The sequence below is a fragment of the Lepeophtheirus salmonis genome, chromosome 7 (assembly GCF_016086655.4).
Source record: "Lepeophtheirus salmonis chromosome 7, UVic_Lsal_1.4, whole genome shotgun sequence".
Lineage (NCBI taxonomy): Eukaryota > Metazoa > Arthropoda > Copepoda > Siphonostomatoida > Caligidae > Lepeophtheirus > Lepeophtheirus salmonis.
The window spans coordinates 31,472,890-31,494,778 of NC_052137.2; the positions used below are offsets into that span (position 1 = coordinate 31,472,890).

At 34.4% G+C, this 21,889-nt stretch overlaps 2 protein-coding genes across 2 annotated transcripts in view; one reads left to right on the plus strand and one right to left on the minus strand.

Annotated features, from left to right (window-relative positions):
- LOC121121570 (solute carrier family 7 member genderblind) overlaps positions 1 to 21,889 on the minus strand; it is a 97,797-nt gene that overhangs the window by 72,051 nt on the left and 3,857 nt on the right. The gene's annotated exons all lie outside the window — the stretch shown is intronic.
- Positions 656 to 21,125, plus strand: LOC121121569 (uncharacterized). Its single transcript, XM_040716529.2, is given in 4 exon segments — positions 656 to 1,158; positions 16,689 to 17,618; positions 17,679 to 19,907; positions 19,910 to 21,125. Coding segments are annotated over 4 exon segments (4,230 nt in total). The 5' UTR covers positions 656 to 855; the 3' UTR covers positions 20,678 to 21,125.

The window sequence follows — 21,889 nt, forward strand, 5'->3', positions numbered from 1 at the left end:
CTGTTATTTTTTGACATATTAAATGGGATTTGTGTTTGTTATCAGCTATTCAATTGATTTCTTTGTGCAGTTAGTGTTTTTTTTTTTTTTTTTATAAATACGATCTCTAAACGTACACCTCTCTGTAAATAAAGTCATAATTCATAAATTATTTTTGCAATGTGTAATTTCCCTCCTTTTAGATGATACATATATTTTAATACAAAAACTAAGCTTATACTCTCCTGTGTTCTTTCGCTGTAGTAATTTTAACTATGCATGTTATTAAGGAATCCGTTATTCATTTAATAAGACAATTAGTGGAGGTCTACCATTATATCAAATTGTACGTCATTCTTGAAAGTTTAAATGTTTTTAGTATACGTACCTCCCTCATAAATATTGGTCATATAAATATCCATATAAATGATTAAGTGTAATTTGAAAGAAAGCGTTCCTTCTGTAGCTAGCTGGCTAGATGTCACTCCGTTTCCCCTAGACGGAAAAACACCGGGTTGAACATACGGTAGAAAGCCCCGCCCGTCTCAAGCGCACAGTTCTTAAATGGACCTAATGTTGGACATCTTTAAAAATATCCAATGAGAGTAGAGAAAAAGCGAACGTTGGTTGAACGGGCGCTCGATATTATAAAAAAAGGAGGGAGTGCGTTGCGTGTGTGCGTTAGTGAGAGAGGGAGGGGAGTGCGTAGCTAGGAGCTAGTGGAAGGAAAGAAAGAAAAAGGAAGAATAGAAGTCAATTTGAATGTTTTGTTCTATCTATGGAGACTTGAGTAGTAGTCCAGACTCTGCCTTATGATTGTTAATGTGTGAATATAATAAAAGTGTGAAACATGAGATTTAACCAAAGTGATGCGCTATGAATATCGTATCCTCTCCACATTCCCTGCTTCTTCGTCTCCATTGGTGGTGTCTATTCCTCTGTGTTATAGGAGGAGGAGAAGTAGTTCGCTCTGAAGAGTCCGGAGGAATAAAAGAGAAAAGCTTTTCTCACTCCACTAAAATATATCCCCGATATGACAGACCCACTCGCTCCAAGAGGTCCATTCCCGCCGACCATGCCCTCACTGTGAACTTCGTTGGTCCAAGGGGTGAAAATGTGACGTTGGATCTGAGTCTCAATAATAACGGAGACTCTCCTTTTCAAAAGATTCAAGTGAATGTAAGTGCTAGTCTATACGTTGTAAATAATAAAATGAAGTCAACCATCAGAAAAGACTCATGAAGAGAAATCTACATCAATGTTCATAGGGTTGTAAATCCTAAGCATTTTATAGTGTGCCATTTTTGTTGAGTTAAAGTGGAATATCCAGTGTATATCCTCATGAATGGCGGAGAGTAACGCTGAGGAGTTATAAATGTACGTCCCTCCTCAAATTGGTGATCGAAAACAGAATCATTTATTCCTATGCTCTTGCTTGCTTGATACAAAGTGGGGCGGCCTTTGTTAACTCACTTAATCTCGCAGCATATATAATGAAATACCATTTATTTTTATACACCGATAATGCGTACGGTTTACAATCCTAATTGTCATATAATTTTTACAGTTTCTTTACCGGTGGGTAATATTTTATAGAACTTTGGTCATACTTAGAGGTGTTAAAATAGTTTAAATCCTTGTGAGTGTACATCAAAAAGAAGGGAAATGTTGACAAATTTGATAAACGACAAATCTGATGACAGATGTTACTGTAAAAAATATAGTACTCCTTGCTCACTAATAGCTTGAAATAATTAATTAAAGAACTAATATCTTGCAGGTTAGCAACTGAAACTTTTTTTTAATGTTAACTCATGTTGATATAATGGGCATTCAATTTTTGGGTATATTTGAAATTTTTAAACTATGTACAAATAGGTTATTTTATAACGTTATTTCAATTAAGAAATAAAGTAATCGGAAAAAGGGGGAAGGGTCCATTGGTATTTGAACACGTCTTCTCATTAATCTTTTTCTCAGTTTCTGGACCAAAAAAAAGACGAGGAGTTAATCTTGTTGGACTGAGTTAAATTGAGGAATGACATTAGTTTCTCCTGCTAATTTCAAGGCTTGATACGGAACGGGACTTTAGCTTATTTCCTTCATTCCATAATTAATATAATGAAAAGTCATAATAACTAAGCTTCTCTCTTCTCAAACATTATTCAAATTCTTGGGATGACCATGTTCATCTTCACTTTATTTTTATCTTTTATTACATAACAAAAATGCTTACGATTTACAGTCCTAATTATTTCTCTCTTCCTTCATTTCGAGCAACTCTAGTTTTATTTTTAGGTTGTATTTCAAAAATAAAACCTTTTGCCCTCCCCCCCCCTACTTAAAGACTTCTACTCTGGTATTTCATGTCATTAATAACTACTATCTGGAAATGTGAAAATACTCGGATTTTTTAGTGTGCAAGGATACAAATTGCTTTTACAAGTTATTATATCCAAGTGGTAATTTTTACAAGTAAATTAGTAATACCTTATAGGTATTCCCTGTTGTAAAACTCGTCTTTTAACTTATTTTACTTATAATTGGAGGCGCGAAAATTGCCGAAATCCTCATGAGTGTAAATAAAATAGAAAAGTAACTGCTGTCAACTTTTCTAGAAGTTATATTATCTGCTCATAAGAAATCACAATAAAAACTAGTCTCTGATCGCTAATACGTTTTGAATTTTCAAAATAGGTAGAAATGATACAAACAGCACGAATATTTTTTAAATGTATGCTCACGAGGATGATTTCGACCATTTTCACATCCCTACTTATGCTTACTCTCTCTCGTATAAATCGTCTTTTAACTCCTTAATATTTTGAGTATAATTGGAGATGGGGAAATTGTCTTAATCATCGTGAGTGTTAATCAAATAATAAAGTATATGTTGGCTACTTAGTTGAACGACATTTTATACTGACAGAGATCATTATAAAAACTATAGTACTCCTTGCTTGGTAATACATTTGAATTTTCAAAGTGGGGAGAAATAAGTTATGAATAAGAGCAATAAGTTTCTGAGAGTGAATTTATCTAATCCATAACCATATCTAGTATGTGTCGGTCCTTATTTATTCTGCCCAGTCTCAGGATTGGTTTTTAAGACCGTCGGTCCTTCAAATTGTCAGTACTAGGACTGATTAAACAAAGAAGAAATAAAGTTGAGGGACGTCATCAAGGAACAAACTTTATCAGTTTGTAGGACTGATATGCCTCACTTAAATGGACTGGCCCGAGACTGAACTGGAAGGAACTGCAGTCTTCACTCCTAAATAAGGACTGACAAAACACTACTTATGGCTACTCCCTCCTGTAAAACTCGTCTCTTACTCCTTAGTTTGCGTATAATATGTATGGCTTGTCGTATACCAGTTTTGTAACTTATACAAGCAAATTTGACCATTTGTGAGTTCAAAAAAAAGAACTTAAGTGTTTTAAATGATGGATCTACTCTACTTATTTGTAATAATTGAAATGCCATGGTACGGTCAATACATTAAAGGAATAATATTTTACTTTTTTAGTGGCATGTATAATTCAAATATAGAATTATTATTTAATTTTAATACATCAATGTATAGTTGTTAATTAATAAAAATGGCTGATATTTTGCATAAAATAATAAGTCAAGTAATAACTTTTTTACATGACTTCACTACTTGTACACAATATAAGCATATATTATATGCAGGGCTTGACAGCCACGCTAGGCCGTGGCTAGTAAAAAAACTAGTCTGGTTAGTGCTGGATGACCTGTATATAGGCCGTTTGGTTAAGTGATGATATACCTTCAATACTTTTTATGGAATATAAATTGTATTTCACAGAAAGTATATTACTTTCTTTTTGTACTCTACAGAATTTGAAAAATTCAATATTAAATTTTGTAGTAAAAAAAATAATTCTTAATTTAAAGGGAGGGCTACAGCCTCTACAGCGTACGCTCCTGGTACCTCTATATTAGTCTTGTACTATTCTGAAAGTGCTCCAGTATTTGTTATATTCTGGGTTAGTAAAAAAAATGGCTAGTGGATAATTTTAACGACCATCAATCTCTGCATATATACTTATTTTAGCATGATTTACATCATTTTGTTCAGTTTTAACTCTTAAGTGACATGGTACAAAGGAGCTATTTGACTACCAATATTCAGTATATTACGTGTTTGCATGCATCTAGGTATAAAAACTCATTAACAGTCATGCATTTAAATGTTGATTATATAATTAGTATCTCTGATTATATATATTTGAGTCATCATTATTTATTGTTGTTTAAAAACATGACCTTATCTACATAAAGAGAGAGAAGGAAGTACATAATATTGACATCTAGCTATGTTTAGCTTGCGTGTGTTTAGAGATATCTATAATACTCGTATGTACATTAGGGTGAAGCAGATGCTCCAACTTTGCCCAAACAAGCTTCCTCTTTTTTTATACTACCGTGTATGGGCTTAATGATCATATCTGTATAATTTCATTTATAGATATTAATATATATTAAAAAATAACTATAAAAATGACCTTTTTGAGTTTTTGAATGTACGCAACATTTTTTTGGCACAATATATATTTCAGTTTAAGATGCTATAATTAAAAAATATTAGTCGACTACACCTTTTGGGTGCATGTCGAGAGGAAGGCCTGCAGTGTCCGTCATCCAAACATCAAGGCCCTCAAAGCCAGTACTAGGATGTCATGACAGAGGACTACATCCGCAGGGAGTGACAGGCACTCTTCTGTAGAGTGGAAACCATGATTGCCGCTAAGGGCGGCTACACAAATGATTAAGAGAGAGCTCATACACACATCAATTTATAGTATTGCATTTTGTTGAAACTCTATCGTTAATTAATGAATTATATTTTGTTCAAGTTTAAAATTCAAAGTGTTTAGATTTTAATGGATTTAAAGTGGCGTTTGTGGCACCTCAACAAAAAAGGCAGCTAGAAAGATTTTCTCAAAATTGAATCTGATTAACATTGGTATTTTTATACGAATTATCATAAAATTCTACAAACAAATTATTCTTATTGGCCCTTTGAGTGTGTCGCAAATTCCACTTAAAGTATTTAAAATTAACTCTCACAATAAAAGACATTAATGGGGTTTATGGTTGATAGAGGCCATATCTGGAATAATATAAGTAACATAAATCAAATAAAGGTCCTCAAATTTGCTAAAACGCTTGGGTATCTTAACTTATCCTCCAAATTTGAATAACCAGCCTATAATTGACTTAAATATGTCTATGAATTACAGTGGCTGTACTATGTATATAGGAGGAAGTCAAAAAAAAAAAAAAAAAAAATGATATTTGGGTATTTTCCTGGATTTTTGTTCAATGTTGTTTTTATACTGACTCACCGCAAATGCCACTGCCACCGGCGCCGGAATGTATTTGCAAGTTGGACCAAATTATATAATGATGACGTCATCAGGAGTACCTGAAGGATTTTTCGTTGGGGCGGAATGTTGGGCTTTTTGACATGTTTTTTGTTTATAACTATCAGATTTGAGATCAAAATCTTTTTAGATAAATTTTAAAGTGATTTGAATGAGTAACCTTTTTTTCGTTAGTGAGAAATACTAAAAATTATTTATGCAAGACCGATTTTTTAAATGGGTATTAGTATAATAGCCGAAAAAGGTGGCATGCGTTATCCATCAAAATTTTAGAATTTGTTGGGCACGAGTCTCACCCTAGTATACAACATAAATATACAATTCTCTAAAAAAGACGATCTAACTGAAACATTATAACAACTTTTTGTTCTTCTTTCTGATTAGATTATAAATAGACTAAATGCAGGGAGAAGGAAAAACAATATTCGATTACTTAGTTATATTGTATACATACAATGATACTATGAACATAGCCTAATAAATTAAACGTATTCAACCAAAAATACAGGAGAAGACGACATTCAAATGTAACCTGCCTAGACATGGCTTTCTTTTAGTATACTTACCTATCTAAGATGCAAAGTTATTGTTTTACTTAATCCGAATGGATTAAAATCAGTTGAGTGATTGCCCACCTTATAGGATTAGCACCATCTTATAAAAAAATATTAACTGGAATGTGCACTCCGTAGAGCGCAAACCTTCATTTTTTTCATCATTTTAAAGTCAAAAATGTCCGATGTTGAATTTAATGAAATTTAATATGTATTATACAAGCCCTTCTGTCTAAAATGCAACATTTATTCTGACAATTGTCTAAAGAAACTGTAAACAAAAAATAAGCAAAGTCAACTCAGAAATAAGAGAGTCATAACCAAAAACATGGAGCAACGCAGAGCTGCAATTCTAGAGCTATCCGCACGTGGAAAATCACCATTTAGAGATCTCTAAAGTGCTCGGCTGTAACCGCTCTGTTTACCGGGTGATTGCAACAGGCACACCAAAAGCTTTCACAAGGTCCTGATCACGTGTAAAAGAATTGGTTGAGGCAGTTAAAGGCACCATTGAAGACAAAAGAAGTAAGATGACTGTCAATGGCCTTGCTCGTGAATTTCACAGCAGCCAGACCACCAGGCACGGCTTGGTGAAGCAAGAATAACTCCTCGTCAGGTTTTGAAGCCTTTTGATCGAGTAAAACATGTGACCCGTTGCAAACTCCTTAACAAGCTTGAAAAGAAAACCTCTGAGACTTTGGTATTTTTAGGGGCCTCATAAGGAAGCTTTCGGAAGTCCGATAAAGTACAAAGGACCAACTGAAGGACGACATCATCACTGCTTGGGCCAGCCTAGAGCTGAGGTTTGTAAAGAGCTGCTATGCAAAGATCCACACCAGGCTGGAACTGTTCATTAAGATTCAAGGCGGCAATATTGATCGAGAATGTAAAAAAGGTGTCCTTTGATTGTATTTATGAATTAAATTTTCCAAATTTGATGATATTTTTTTTGAAATATAACAAGAAATTGTTGCATTTTAAACGGAGGATATGTATAATGTATTTGTGTGTCACAAAGAGAGTTTTCAGCTCTGGAATTCAATTTGTTTAAAAATGATGTTCGATATTACGTTTTTGGCCCTTAATTTTTAGCTTAGATTTTGTACAATATGAAGGATCTTTAATAAACCTACATAGTGACACCCATTTGAGCTCTGTACTTCAATATGTTCCAAAGTTATTGCCGATTATGTATTTTTAACGTTTTGTGATACCTTGACCTCTCAAAATTTAATGGCCTCATACTGTGACCATATATAATTTTCGATATAATAATCGATCTCTAACTCTTGTCGTAATCCTGGTGACCAACAGACAAACAAAGAAAGAGAGGCAAAAATAACCTCCGTTGAACATTATTGTAATAACTATTATAAATAGCATGGATCATTATGACATGGTGTGATTTCTAAACGATGCTTTGTATTAACTGTGCATGTATAATTATTCAAGCCTATATATATTATTATAACTATTAACCAAAAATATGGAACTGTTCATCATTAGAGTCAAGGGAGGGAGTAGAAGGGAACACGTTTCATTGTTGAACTTTGTTATTTGGAGTAGTGGAATGGAATGTGTTATACTATCTACATAATATATATATACTCTTCAAATAGTGTAATTACTCAAAAAATAATAGTATATGTATATATTAGTGTTAGAACTCGGTCCAACAACGATTTAGACCCATATTGCGGTCCAAACATGGACCTTAGACAGTAGAGCGAAATATAATCCTTTTTTTTATTTTTTTTGTCGAAATGGCTGTGCTGATCTTGAAAGAAGAGCCTTACCCTAACAAGAATGATAATAAGACCTCTTAAAATTCAAAGCTCATATTGGTGTGCTCCTGAAAGACTGAGGTTTTGTTGAGGAGTTATAAGTGTTGGACTCAGAGTAGAATGAAGGGTCTTAAACGAGGAGTAACTCCGCCCTATGTCTTTGCTTGATACGGAGTGGGACTTGTGTTTGTTTCCTTAATTTCATAGTTCATGTAATAAAACGTCATGACAGCTAAGCTGTTCTCCTCTCAAACATTATTCAAATGGTCAGGATTGTCATGTTCATTTTCCCTTTATATATATATGTATATATACCGAAAGTGCTTACGATGTACAAGGCTAAATATGATGATTGATGCAACGCATTTAACTTCATAGGAGTTTATTGTTCCGATGTTCTTAATTTAGAGACATCACTGCCACCATAAACATTTCATCTATTGAATCGGTCTTGACGTTAGGTGACTGAAAATCAAAATGGTCTCAGACCGAAACCCAACCCTAATATATATATATAACTAGTTTTATTATTTTTATGACAAGGTTTACCATGATCGTTTTAGTAATCTTTTTATACTCAAAAAATATTATACACTCTCATTACTTTTTGTGCAATTTTGTATTATATCATTATTCGCATAGATGAATCATACTCAATTGTATTTTGGAGGGAAGCAATACGTGTTTGTTATGTATTTCACACTGATATACATTACTTCTATTCCAAGAGGTTGCCTCCTTTTAACAAAATTAAATTTCTCTTTTTTTAAATATAGTATATGAATCTATTCATTCTCTCTTTAAGGTAGAGTTAAGGTAGTTTTCTTATTTTGAACTCTTTATCTAGCACCAAACGATGTTGAGTGCATTTAATATGTTATTAAATGCCTCCTTCATATGCGTTTTTATTTTACATATTTGATGGTCAATTAAAAATTAATCAAACATTATTTTATTGAAATTGGATCTTTTTCTGTTATTTTATTTTCCATTAAATTGAACGTAAAACAGAAAAGACGAATAGGAAATTAGAGTTCTCATATTAATAGTTTTTCTCTTCTTATATATTATATAAACATTACACTTGATGGATATATACTCATTTATAATGGCCCCTTGGGTACAGCTTTTCTATATTTATAGCCATTCTTATTGCTCAACTCATTGTTGGTAAACATTTATTGAAAAGACATAGTTTGGGTGTAAGGTAGAAAATGTTATTAATTAATATATATTTTGGGTGTGTACCTACTCTAAATATAAATATATATTATGTTGTCAATGTAGTGATGGATCTCGGGTATATAGTAGAGCCCTAAATTTGTTTTCTGTTCTACAGTGTGCGAGGTAAAATCGTTGACTTTTTGATAACGAACAAATACGGTGAACTTTAGCAAGAATGAAGGGGAGTACAACATTGAGACTTTGTCACATAATTCATAATTACATAATTATTTCCTTTGGTGTTACCATGGGCCCAGACATGGGCCTAAAGGCCCGCAGCACTTGTTGATTAAGGCCTCAGAAATGGGCTTCTACTACTGCTCGACTGAGGCCTTGAAGTTATCCAAACTTTAGCGAGGGATAACACAAGTTCTCTTCTCAGCTACGCTCAGCCCTCGACTGTGCCCTAAATGGCACAGTCGAAGGGGGGAGTGTGGCCAAACGGACCAATTATGTTTTAACTAAATCAACAATTTCTGACGTATCTTGATTGCTGTTGAAAGTAGTTGCAGATGTTGGCGTACTTAAGAAGCCCTCTCTAAACCCTTTGCATACCTCTTCACAGTCCAATCACTGACATTGAGAGCCCTATGCTGCCTCATCGACTTGGCCGGATTTCTGGGGATCGTTGTGTCTGCGTTCTCAATTATCCCGATTTTACGGCATCTACCGCTGTCTGGAGACCTCTCAAGGTTCTAACCTGTAGTCACCATGCTTTTTATCTAGTAAAGAAGAATCCAGGAGCACCACACAACCTTCATAATCTCCTCAGTACTCACATGGGCTTGGAGCAAATCAGACACCTTTGCCATTTCGTCTCCAGGCTGACGACTGTGGATTTTTGAAGTTTGTTTTTTATTCTTTATTAATTGCATAAGCTAAATACATTATTTTAAAATTCTTCTTAAAATGTTGTATTTCTTTGGGAACCAGATTTTAAAAAGTATGATATATCGTGTTTTCTACCTAGGCTTGGGAGGGGGATAGATATTTTTAATCGGGAAAGTTCTTATTAATACTAATTGTTTACCCATGATGCAAATTGGAGTAGTCCTTACATTTAATAACACAACTTAGTATAATATAAATATTTACCCTAAGTTAATACAGATGGATTTAAAGTCAAGTGTACGATTTTACCTTACATATTGTATCTAATTGAGAAAAATCATCCCAAAATCCATCATTAAATAAAATATAAGCTCAGGTCTAGTCATAGTCAAATTGTTGATCCATGACACGAGTAAATTTGAAAAGGGAACCAAGAATAGAGTCGAGAACTGAGCAGTTATGCAAATTATCTGAATCATTTTTAAAAAGGAACCCAACTATCCATATATAAAATAAATACTCTAAAACCACCACTATTAGTCAAACTGTTTTTGTTCATTACTCTCTATTTACAAAGACATTTAAACGGAACATATTATTATTTAGTTGGTATTTTGTTTGTTTTCTTACTAAAGACTCTGAGGGGGATAAAGCTGCAAATTAATATATTATGTACAACCTACACCTTTCGTACATACGTTATTATCCGTCTATGGTAGTTAAACATAGTCAATCAATGGTCTTTTTATTCATTAATGAGCTGTATTGTTGATTTGCTGACATATAATTATTCTAGTCTCATACTCAAACGTTATGTATTTGTGTAGTATTTACTAGGTGTTTCATTTCCCGGGAAGTTTTTGTTTGAGTGGGATCCCGGAAAATTATTAAGTCTTTTAAGTATTATATATATATTAATAAAAAATAATATATTTTAAGCTAGTTATAGGCTAATATTTAGATTTTTATCATTATCACTAATAGTGGACGGGTTGGTTGTTTCAGAGCATATGTGCTCCGCTTTTTGGAATTCATTTTTCCGATCCGATCCCCAATAAAAGAAACTTAAATAGTAAGTGATGAATGAGACTAATTTTTTTCTCAAGCCAGCCAGTGGGCTAAATTATTCTCGCGCATCACTAGAATCATCCATGCAACTCTTCTGATGAATGTATCCATGGGGTATACAAAGAAAAAAAGGACTAGGAACGCCTAAGATCTTTGTTGAAGTAAAAATTTAAAGCCAATTGATCCTTCATTATGTATTTAACGTTCAATTAATTTAATTATATGTCAATATTGATGAAGGAAAGCGTGTTTGTTTGGATTACATGACATTAAAGTCAATTACGATCTACGAAATAACCGTGTAGTAAGGAGTGTGCATATTTAATGATAAAAAACTGTGTAGTAAAGCTCAGCGCGTCATATTTATAAAGGAAAAAAAGCGGGAGTACGTATCTCATCTCTTGATGTTTCTGTTTTTTACCCCTAATTAGTGTTCTGAAAAATTGATTGGCTGAATGAGTTAAAATTGTTAAACTGTGAGCAATTATTGAATAATAGGGATTGTTGGAACGTCCGACACGGCGCTAGTATCGCGGGAAAACTCAATAGAATTTCAAAAGATAATTATGACTGAAAATATCATAGCGCAAAGCTAAGTTTAAATGAAATAATGACATGGAGTCATTTCCATTTTTCGAAATAAATTTGAGTTCCTTTGGGACTATTTTTGTACATCAAACATTGCCTATAATTCATTGGTTGGGATCAATATCTAGTTTCCAATAGATTTTGAAACCCTTTTTTCTACTTCTTTTCAGAAGAAAGGTGGCGTGATACATTAAAGGTTCCGACGTGGTATATAACACATGGGCTAAAAAGTCCTGCGCTTAACAAAGAAAATACGTTTTGTTTTTTTAAATTATTATATATTTTTTATTCGCTTTATGGTACAGAGTCCCCATAAACTTTTCAAGCCATTACTTAGCTTGAACATTGTATTTTTTTACCATCAAGAATCAGTGTAAAATTACAACAAAAATTGTTTTTGATCCATTGCTTTGGAAATAACAACAGTAGCGTCGTCACACTAATATCACTAACTAAAGAACAGATGAAATTTTAACAGCTGTCTTTTGAATGTTGCTACTAGCTGAAAATGAGGTGAATTGAAGAAGAAAAAAAACGACATCTATCTGTGAAGCCCAAGTCTTGAAAAGTCCATGTCTTATATTATTAAAGCAAAGTTAATCGACGCCTAATAACTCCGAACAATGCCGGGTACTCCCCCGGTATTTAAATAAAGCTTATATTATTAAATAATTAAATGCTGGATTTCCTGGGAATTATTTATTTCCCCGGGATCCCGGGAGAGTAACCCTTGTAGCTGCAATAATATTTATTTATTGGTGGTGCATATCAAATACTACTTATCATAGATAGAAAGAGAGTTTGGTACTTTTTATGTTGTATGTTATTAGTTACATATTACCTATAGTAATAATAAGTGAAGGTATAGGAGGAAATAAGTTTGTAGATACAAGAAACAACTCTTCGCTTTACCTACATAAATACATAACTCTAAGGGTGATCTTTCTCTGCTTCTATTACTATGCACTACGGCTAAATGGTAACTTTCCATGTATGTATATATTACTGATCCTCTCAAAAAGAAGTAGCTATGTAGAGGGTGCGGAAGCTAATTTTTCTGGTCATCAAAAACTCAAAATTTTAATAACTGAACAATTATTTTCCCAAAAAGTGTTGGCAATTCTAAGAGGCTGCATTTTTTTCAATATGATCTCCATTAGAAGCAATGACGGACTCAATACCGTGCCTGAAGTTGGTACAGGCTTTGACAATTATTTTCTTAAAGTCCCTAGTATTGTATCAGTCCTTATTTATTCAGCTCAGTCTTAGGGACGGTCCTTGAGACTATATCTGTCTTTCTGACTGTCATTACTAGAGCTGATTTTAAAAAAGAAATTTGAGTTACGTTTTAAAGACCGAGCTTTATAAGTTTTTTAACGAGTCGTTACCTTTAATATATCACTTAATCTTTTATCCTAAAATAAACATAAAAAAAAAAAAACCATAATCATTTTTGGAATTTTTATTGGGGAAAAAAGCCCCTCCAACCCTCCCCTGCGAACGCCCCTGCAATGATGACAGCTTTGTCTTTTTGGACTATATGTGCGTCAAGCAAGTTCTATACACGGCTCCTTTTACCTCCTGTTCCCTCATTTGGAGGGCCCTTCAAAACAAAAACTGCGTCAAAACAAAGCTTATTTATGATTCATTATTTTACTCAAAACTATGCATTAAAATGCGATTAAATGTATTGGAAATGTTTTGCTTCTGCACCCTGTATTATTCCCTTAGTTATTATGAGAGAAAACAATCCCATAAATCTGGGATATTCTTTCTAACCCCTCTTAACAGCAATTTAACTACATACAAACATGATATGAAGCATTACCCCTCCTCCGCTTCCTCCTCCCTCGACATCACAACCCAAGCCATGTTATTATTATTCTATGTAAGCTACTACTAGTACTACTCAACAGTCAGAGTTGAATATACTCTAAGATGTTGAGTGTCATTCTTTTTCCATTTGACTCTTCCAATAATAATGTTTATGAATATATTGTAAATTACCGGACGCAGAGTTGAAAACTAGACGTTTTGAATCTGAAATTTTAATAAGTTTAATTTGGGAAACTAATGAAGCTACATTAGCTAACAGACGACTTGAGAGCTTCGAGATTCGATGTTTTTTCCTGACATGCAGCCACAAGCAGGTTGCCATCTGGAGAGTATGATGGGCACTTTTTTTTTTTTTTTTGAGAAGAATGGAAAGTTAGTCTTCAAAAAGGACTGTGAAACTTTTTCTGGATGTGCTGGTGCACAATCTTGTTGAAGCTTGTCTCGATGTCATTAATAACTTTCTTGACGTTGCTTGCTAGTTTCGAATCTCTACTGGTGTGGGTTTCGAAGGAAGTAGAGCAGTAATCTGGATAATTTTGTCTCTTTGTGAGGCCATTTTTCGATTGATTGTGATTTCCTCTCTTTTATAAGCGTCCATATTTCAACTACACACACCCAGTAAGCATGCAAGGGTGGCTCTTGTTTTATTTCACCCTCTCAATCGGTTCTAATAGTGAAAATATATTCATACACTGACAAAAATTGTAATATTTGAGCGATATTTAGAAGTGGCCCTTGGCTCTTAAGCCTATGCATAAAATTATACATTCATCAACATTTGCCGACTTGTTGTGTTTTACAACACAAATTAAACGTAGAATAAATGTTAATTTATCCTCTACCGTGTGCACCTAATAATTGTAGATTTTGTGTAAAAGTTACGATATTATATAAGTTGCAACCAAAAAATGAGACGATTCGTTTTAAATGAAGGAATTAATAGTACTTGAGATAAGGTTAATACAATAACTGAATATTTCATGTATGATTGTCATTTTGACTATTTTAATACTAATTGCTACAAAAAAAGTACTCTGTGGCACATCATGAAGTTCAAATGCCCATAGTTATATTACTCTTAAAACCATAAGATCCATTTATTGCGTTTTATAGTAATGAACGTTACTGATTTTGATTAAAAATTCAAAGGGACATCAAATTTCTATCAAAAAAAAAAAAACTACTTATAAACTTCATTTATTTATGTATTAAGGCTAAAAGTATATAAGGCTGTACCCACGGGCTCTAAAAAAACCGCACACCTTTCGTGATCATGATAAAAATAAAAAACATAAGAATTGCGAATATAATATGTGGATACGACACACTTAAAAATAACTATTTCGTGTTAAAATATGAAATTACATAAATAAATTTCACAGTACTTATAACTTACTAACGGGATACCGTAATTCCCAAAGTGAAATGAAAAACCCTAGTTTATTCATATAACATAGCCCTTTATATTGTTTAGTTTTTGTCAAGATGCCTACCACAAAAGCCACGTATGTCTAATGTTAAATTATAGCTATCTGTATACAATTAAGGAAATTATTTTTTTAAATTTTAGATCCGCAGAAAGTTATTTAAATGATATTATGAATTGTTTCATTAGTACTTTTAAACTAAACGCATTGAAAGACAACATTAATATGGGATATCATTGAAAATGATGTCATTTTTCCCTCACAAAAGCTTACCAGTCTGTATGAAAATATATCACATGAATCACGTACCCTGAATCATTTATTTAACAACTTTTGAAATCTTTCTAATTTTTGCTGGGAGTTGCAAAAGCTCTGCCTGCTTTCAGGGGAATGCCGGGTGCTATGATAAAATCTGATCAATGGTTTATTTGCAAATTGAGAGGCTCTGGTGAGTTTTTCATCCTCATGTTTTTTTAACTTATCCAGAAAATGGCATCTGAGCGTGAAGATCAGCGCGATTCTTGATGCAGAAAATAAAATTGGGAGGCTCACTTCCTCCCGTGCTAACTTAGCAGATTTTAATTTGGTCCTGCAACAAGATGGCGCAAGATTGCTCACACTGTCAATACTGCTCTAAGATAGTTGAGCAATAACATCAATTTCTGATTAAAAGAAATATGCCCTCCGTATTCACCCGACGTCAATCCTTTGGACTACGCCTTTTGTTCGCGCGTAGAGTCCAGGGCACGAAAACATCATGACCACGAAGGCCACCGTAAACAAACACTGAGCAAATATGTCCAAAGAAAGACATATGTCATAAGAAAGACGTGTCAAGCCTTCAGGAAGCGTCTTGAGGTCATTAGAGGAGACAATATAGCGTTACAGTTGTTCTCCAAATATATATATATATATTTTTTTTTTGTATATGTCTAGTGGCTATGTATATATATTCCGTATAAGTTATAATTATTGATTGTTCAGATTTCAACGTCGCACCCGGTGAGGATTCCATCGTTCTAACATTCAAATATGTAATTGATGGGGGCCCTTGTTTCAGAAATCAATCATGGCCTCCATTAAGGCTTTAGGAAAATTGTATAACTTTTCTTGTTAAAAAGTTGAACAACATTTGCAATCACTCGACTTAAGCATATTTATTAGGTGTTTATTCATTAAAATGGGCAAATTCTGAAGCATCTCTTATTTGGCATGAGTAATTTTTTCTCCCAAAATACATGAAATATGTGCATTGTCACGGGATTTCCTTCTTTCTTCCTCTCTCAAAAAGGGTGTGGATCATCCTTGCAAATATGTACAAGAGTGCTTCTTGATATAAACATGCGAAATCTCCTTTCTAATTGTCCTTTTTCTACGAGCCCCTAATCATGATAGTTACTATCATGATCAGGAGAGAGAATCTATGTAGAAACACGTTCTCCGTACCTTTCAGCTCTCGTGTTCTATGTAACTAATGAGTTGGTTTTAAGTTGTTACTATTATTAAAAATGAATCATAGATATTTACAGGTGCTGTAATTACCCTCAGTTCCCCTCTCTTCTCAAGTTCTGACTCATAATAAAATTTGCAATTTTTTTAAAGGGGTTGTTTTCAAAACATCTGCTGCTTCCCTCCCAGCTTTATCTCTGTTATTTCTCAAAAATACCCCCCTCCCTAAATATACAAGCATATAACTAAGTGAACAGGAAGGGAAGCGTTGTTGAATTGGATTTTAATTAATTTTTTGATGAATAGAATTGTGTTCAAATTAGTGAATGTCAGGAGCTTTTATGTTTGGACGGTTAATAAGAAAGAACCAATCATCATTTGTCAAATGTAGATGTTGAACGAATGAATAACTTTTAACTACTTATGACTTGATGATACTTTATTTGAACCCTTTTCTTTGTCATAGGAAAATACTCAAATGACTCATGATATATAAGCCTTGTTTTTAATTTCAATATGTATTTATATTTCAGAATTCCTATGTTATGAATGTGCCAGAGTCTGAAAACTGCCACTACACCGGCAAAGTCAGAGGTCAAAAAGAATCCAGAGTCGCCTTATCAAACTGTGATGGTTCCCTCAATGGAATTATTTTTGATGGATCAAATATTTATCATGTTCAAGATGATAGCATCTACGATGATCGGCATCGGTTAGAAAAGGGTCATCGCTGTGGATTTCCTGAGAGTGACATCCCGAACCGCTTTAAAAGACATATAAACACCAAAAAACATGGCTATAACTCATCAACAATACATAAAAAAGGAGATATGGTTCGTAAGCCCTGGAAGGCTAATAAGAACTCTCGATATGTGGAGCTCATCCTTGTTGTTGACAACAAGGAATATAATGATCATGGGCGCAATCTCATGAAAGTGCATAGGCTCTGCAAAGACATTGCTAACGTTATGAATGCTCTATATAGTCCCCTCAACATTTATATTGCACTGGTTGGGGTTATAGTTTGGACGGAGTACGATGAAATTACTCTGGATCGAAAGGGTGATCAAACTCTCACGCATTTCTTACATTATCGTCGTGAAAGACTTGTGAAAGAACATCCAAATGATAACGCTCAATTACTGACTGGCATCGAATTCGAGGGAGGAGTTGTAGGAAAGGCTTTGAAGGGGCCCATTTGTACCTATGAATTTTCGGGTGGTGTTAATATGTGGCACAGTAACATCATTAGTCTTGTTGCAACGACTGTAGCTCATGAGCTAGGCCATAATTTTGGAATGGAGCATGACGATGAAGACTGTTCCTGTCCAGATGAGCGTTGCATTATGGCTCCTGCTTCAAGCACAATGAAGCCAAGTTTTTGGAGTTCATGTAGTTTGAATCATTTGGCTTTAGCTTTTGAGCAAGGGATGGATTATTGCCTGAGAAATAAGCCTGTGAAGGTAAATATATATTTTATTCAATGTACTTTAAATATATTTATGCCATTTTTGAATTTATAGCTCTTTGGAGCACCTGTTTGTGGGAACGGATTTGTCGAAGAGGGAGAGGATTGTGATTGCGGATTGAAGCATCATTGTGACACCACTTGCTGTGACCCAGATTCTTGTACTTTAACTCCTGGCTCTTTATGTGCGACAGGAGAATGTTGTGACTTTGATACCTGTAAGCCTAAGGCAGGTGGAGTCAAATGCCGAGATCAGGATCAAGAGTGCGATCTGTCTGAATACTGCACAGGAGATTCTGAATTTTGTCCCACTGATGTTAACAAGGCCGACGGGACTTCATGTAAAGGAGGAAGTGCTTTTTGTTACAGTGGATCGTGCAGAACCCACACGGATCAATGCAAATTATTGTGGGGTCCATCAGGAAGGAAATCAGATAATCAGTGTTATGAACTCAATGCCGAAGGTAGTCGCAAGGGCAACTGTGGATATCATAGAGTAAATGATTCATACGCTCAATGTAAAAAGAATGATGTTCGATGTGGAATGTTACATTGCTCACATTATAACGAAAAGCTTGAGTTCGGTATGGAAAAAGTATCTATTCTCAGTCATTCCTTCATTAATACTGGAGGAGAAATCATTCCATGTAGGACGGCTATTGTGGATTTAGGTATTAATGATGTGGATCCTGGGCTTGCACCTGAGGGCTCACGTTGTGATGATGGAAGTCTTTGTGTAAATCGGAAGTGTATGCCTGTTGCTAGCTTACGCATTGGGCCAGATTCGTGTTATTGTAATGGAAGAGGTGTTTGTAATTCTATGGGACATTGTCATTGTGTTGATGGATTTGCACCTCCTGATTGTTTTAATCCCGGATTAGGCGGAAGTATTGACTCGGGGCCTGCTGGGCTTATAAAAATAGAGGATAGTATTTCTACGCCTATCCTTGCAGTTTTTATTGTTCTGGGTCTCATCCCTCTTTTGTGCATTTGTATTTTTGGAGCAGTGGTCGCAACTAAGTGGAGAAAGAAAAGACATACTAGCGATACTGTAGAGAGTGATCTACCTGTAGCTCCTAGAAAGGGTTTATCCCATTTCAAAATTCAAGCACTCAAACTATTCAAGAGAAATGGAAATGAGTCGGATAGTACGGACTCAGGACGCTATGACAAAATAGCTATATCAGGCCCCACTTTAGTTTCTGCTACATCAGACTCCGTGAGTACGGAGTGTTCCTCACCAACTCATGCTCTTTTACCTAATAGCAATGGTGTTAAGACCAAAAAAAGTCCCAAGAGTAAAAACAGTAATGAAAATGTTGCTGATGAAAATCCTACGGCCTCTGTGTCTCCTCCTTTGACGGATAACGAAGAAGTTTCTTTTTCAGGATCTAATAGTAACAAACGGGGATTTTTATCTAATATTAATAAATCTATAAAGTCTCTTAGCAATGACAATCGACTCAAAAAATATTTTTCTCGCTCAAATTTTATGTCAGCAGGAGATGCTCCTAAGTATCAAATCAAAGTTGAAAAAAGAGTCGATGATGCAACTCAACAAGATGATTTAGTTTTAAGCCCTGCCTCTTCCTCAATAGAGGTTAATGACTCAAACAATGTGCAATTGGAGAGTTCCCTGAATAAAAATGATGATGACATTGAGACACCTCCTCCTTCGTATAACGAGTCTGTGAGCGTAGACATTGGCTTGAATAATAATAAATTTCGGAAATCCAAAACTCTACCACCCATTCATGTTAATTATGCTAATAATCCTAAATTGGCATTTCCTTACAGTTCCTCATATGAAGCTGCATTTGCTAATGTTAAATGTCCTCCTCCCCCCTTAAATGGACCCAAACAGGAGAAAGTTACTTCACCGACTAAGCCTGATAAGAGAAGTTCGAATATCATAATTAAGAAATTAAATCCAGTACTTTCTCAGCAAGGTCCGGACCCAACATCCCCTACTAGTCACTCAAAGAAGTTAAAAATTAGTAAGCCTGTTTTAAAGACAGCTACACCATGTGCAGAGTCCCTTATTTCGAAAGCTCCAAGCACAGGGATTTCTCAATCATCTATTCTCGCGATCAAAAAGGAACTATCAAATAAAAGTAATGCCAGAGATCGGGAAAAACGCTCATCCCGTGGTGTTGTGTTTTGTGATCCACTAACTCTTCCTAGTCCAACAAATCCAAATTCGCCGGCAATCATTCACCAACCATCAATTCAATCAAATTCACCCACGAGCCCCACTGAGCCTTCAAATATAGCAGCACCCCGGCTACTACTGTAACTCCATTCTGGAGTAAGACTGAATCACCCAAGCGTATATCTGATAATGATTTCCTTCATATCGATGTAGCTCCCATAGCATCTCCTGAAAGTGACAGGATTGTAAGTGGTAATAAAGTCAAGATCTCAAAATCTTCTGTGGCTCCACCACCTCCTCCTCCTCGAGCTAATGAACAGGGTGGAAGCAGGAGAAACATTCCAATATCCAGTCCTATTTTGAAATCTCAAATAGAATTAAAGACTAATTTGGTTCCTGTTAAGGGGAAGAAGGAATCAAAATCCAAACCCTCGGATCCTCCATCAAAACCTCCGCTCTCTACAAAACCTAAAATTCATTCGAGCTCAGACTTTTCACCGAAATCTCCACTTAAATCCCTAGTTATGGGGAAGGATAGACCTTCCTCTATCGGACCTGTAGGACGACCATCTTCAACAGGGTTTAGACCATCTGATCCACCCCCTCCACGTCCAGCATCAGAGCGTAACACTTCATCTACTTCTAAATTCTCTCGTCCAAGAGGAAATGTTGATGATGATCTCTCAACACCAGAGCTCTCTCCTATATTCAAAATGCATGCCTCTCCAGATACTCTGAGCACTTCAAGTTCAAATGAAGGTGGGGACTTACTCAAAGAGATCCTTATGGATGCTGATAAAAAAGCAGAGGCTGAAACAGGAGAATTTGAGTTGTATTCCACTCTTATGAGAAAGAAGAAAGGTAAAAAAGGAGGAAAGTCTGGAGAGGAGGAGGCATCATGATGATTGATGCACACTTATCAGTCTACACAATATGCATACATACTTTGAACTAAGTGGTGGAGAAGGACACCTTTGTGTGTTGTGGAAAAGTTTTCTAGTCTCTTATCATCATCATATTATTATTAATATATATTTTTTGAAGAAAAGAAAAAAACCTTTTAAGATTCGAGAAAAAATCTTATTTACAAATATTTTTATGTTTATTACATTTATAGATATCTTTTAATTACGATTATTATCAGTAATATCCTTACCTCGTTTGTTAATTATGTTATGAACAATGATGTGCTTTATCTCTCATTTTTGAATTTATTATTATTATTATTATTTTCATTACTTAAGTGCAGTTATCCTACGAACAAAAAGTATTTGATGATTCATGTTACTGTGATAATTATACATATTATGTCCCATATTATAAATGCATACGAAGAAATATTAAGACGGAGATAAAGTTGTTCTCATTTCAACTGATTAATTATCAAAGGGTAGAGAAAAAGCACGTCCACGTACTGATTCAAATTTCTTACTTGACAATAGTTGACAAATTTGTTGCCCTCTTGGATTGATTTTACCTCGAGAAACGTCAAAATAATCTGTATAGTCCAGAATTTATGTTAATGTGGTCGACTAATAGCAGCATTTTATATATAAAATAATATTTATAAGGCATTTTCTCCTATTCAGAAGAAGATACAGCAATTATTAAAATACATTTTGAATCTGGCAATATGTATCTGCAAACTATATCTTTTCTCGTAAATTTGATCTTTCAATGAAAAAAATAACAATTCTGTAAATGTTTTGCAAAAATATTTTCCAAAACTGCACTTTGTAGGACACAAAACCAGAAACTTATATATATTTCGATCCAAAAGCAATCAGAAAACATAACATCTAAATCAAAGGGCAAAAAAGTAGACGTTTCCTTGATTATTGTATAATTTATTTTGCTTTTTCATTAGCATCTAAATTTATTTAACCTAGCCTTCTGAGCATGGAGCTCTTCTTAGAACTAATTGAGTGATGAAGTTTCTAAGTGAATAATAATTAAGAGGCAATATTTGAAAACCATACTTCCTCAATAAATATACTCAAACATTGCCTGAGTGAATATTATTAGTCGAAATTATATTTAGGACATTCATTTTCATTACGACAAAAGACATATTCCATTAAATAAAATTATTATTTTATTTTAACGAGTTATAT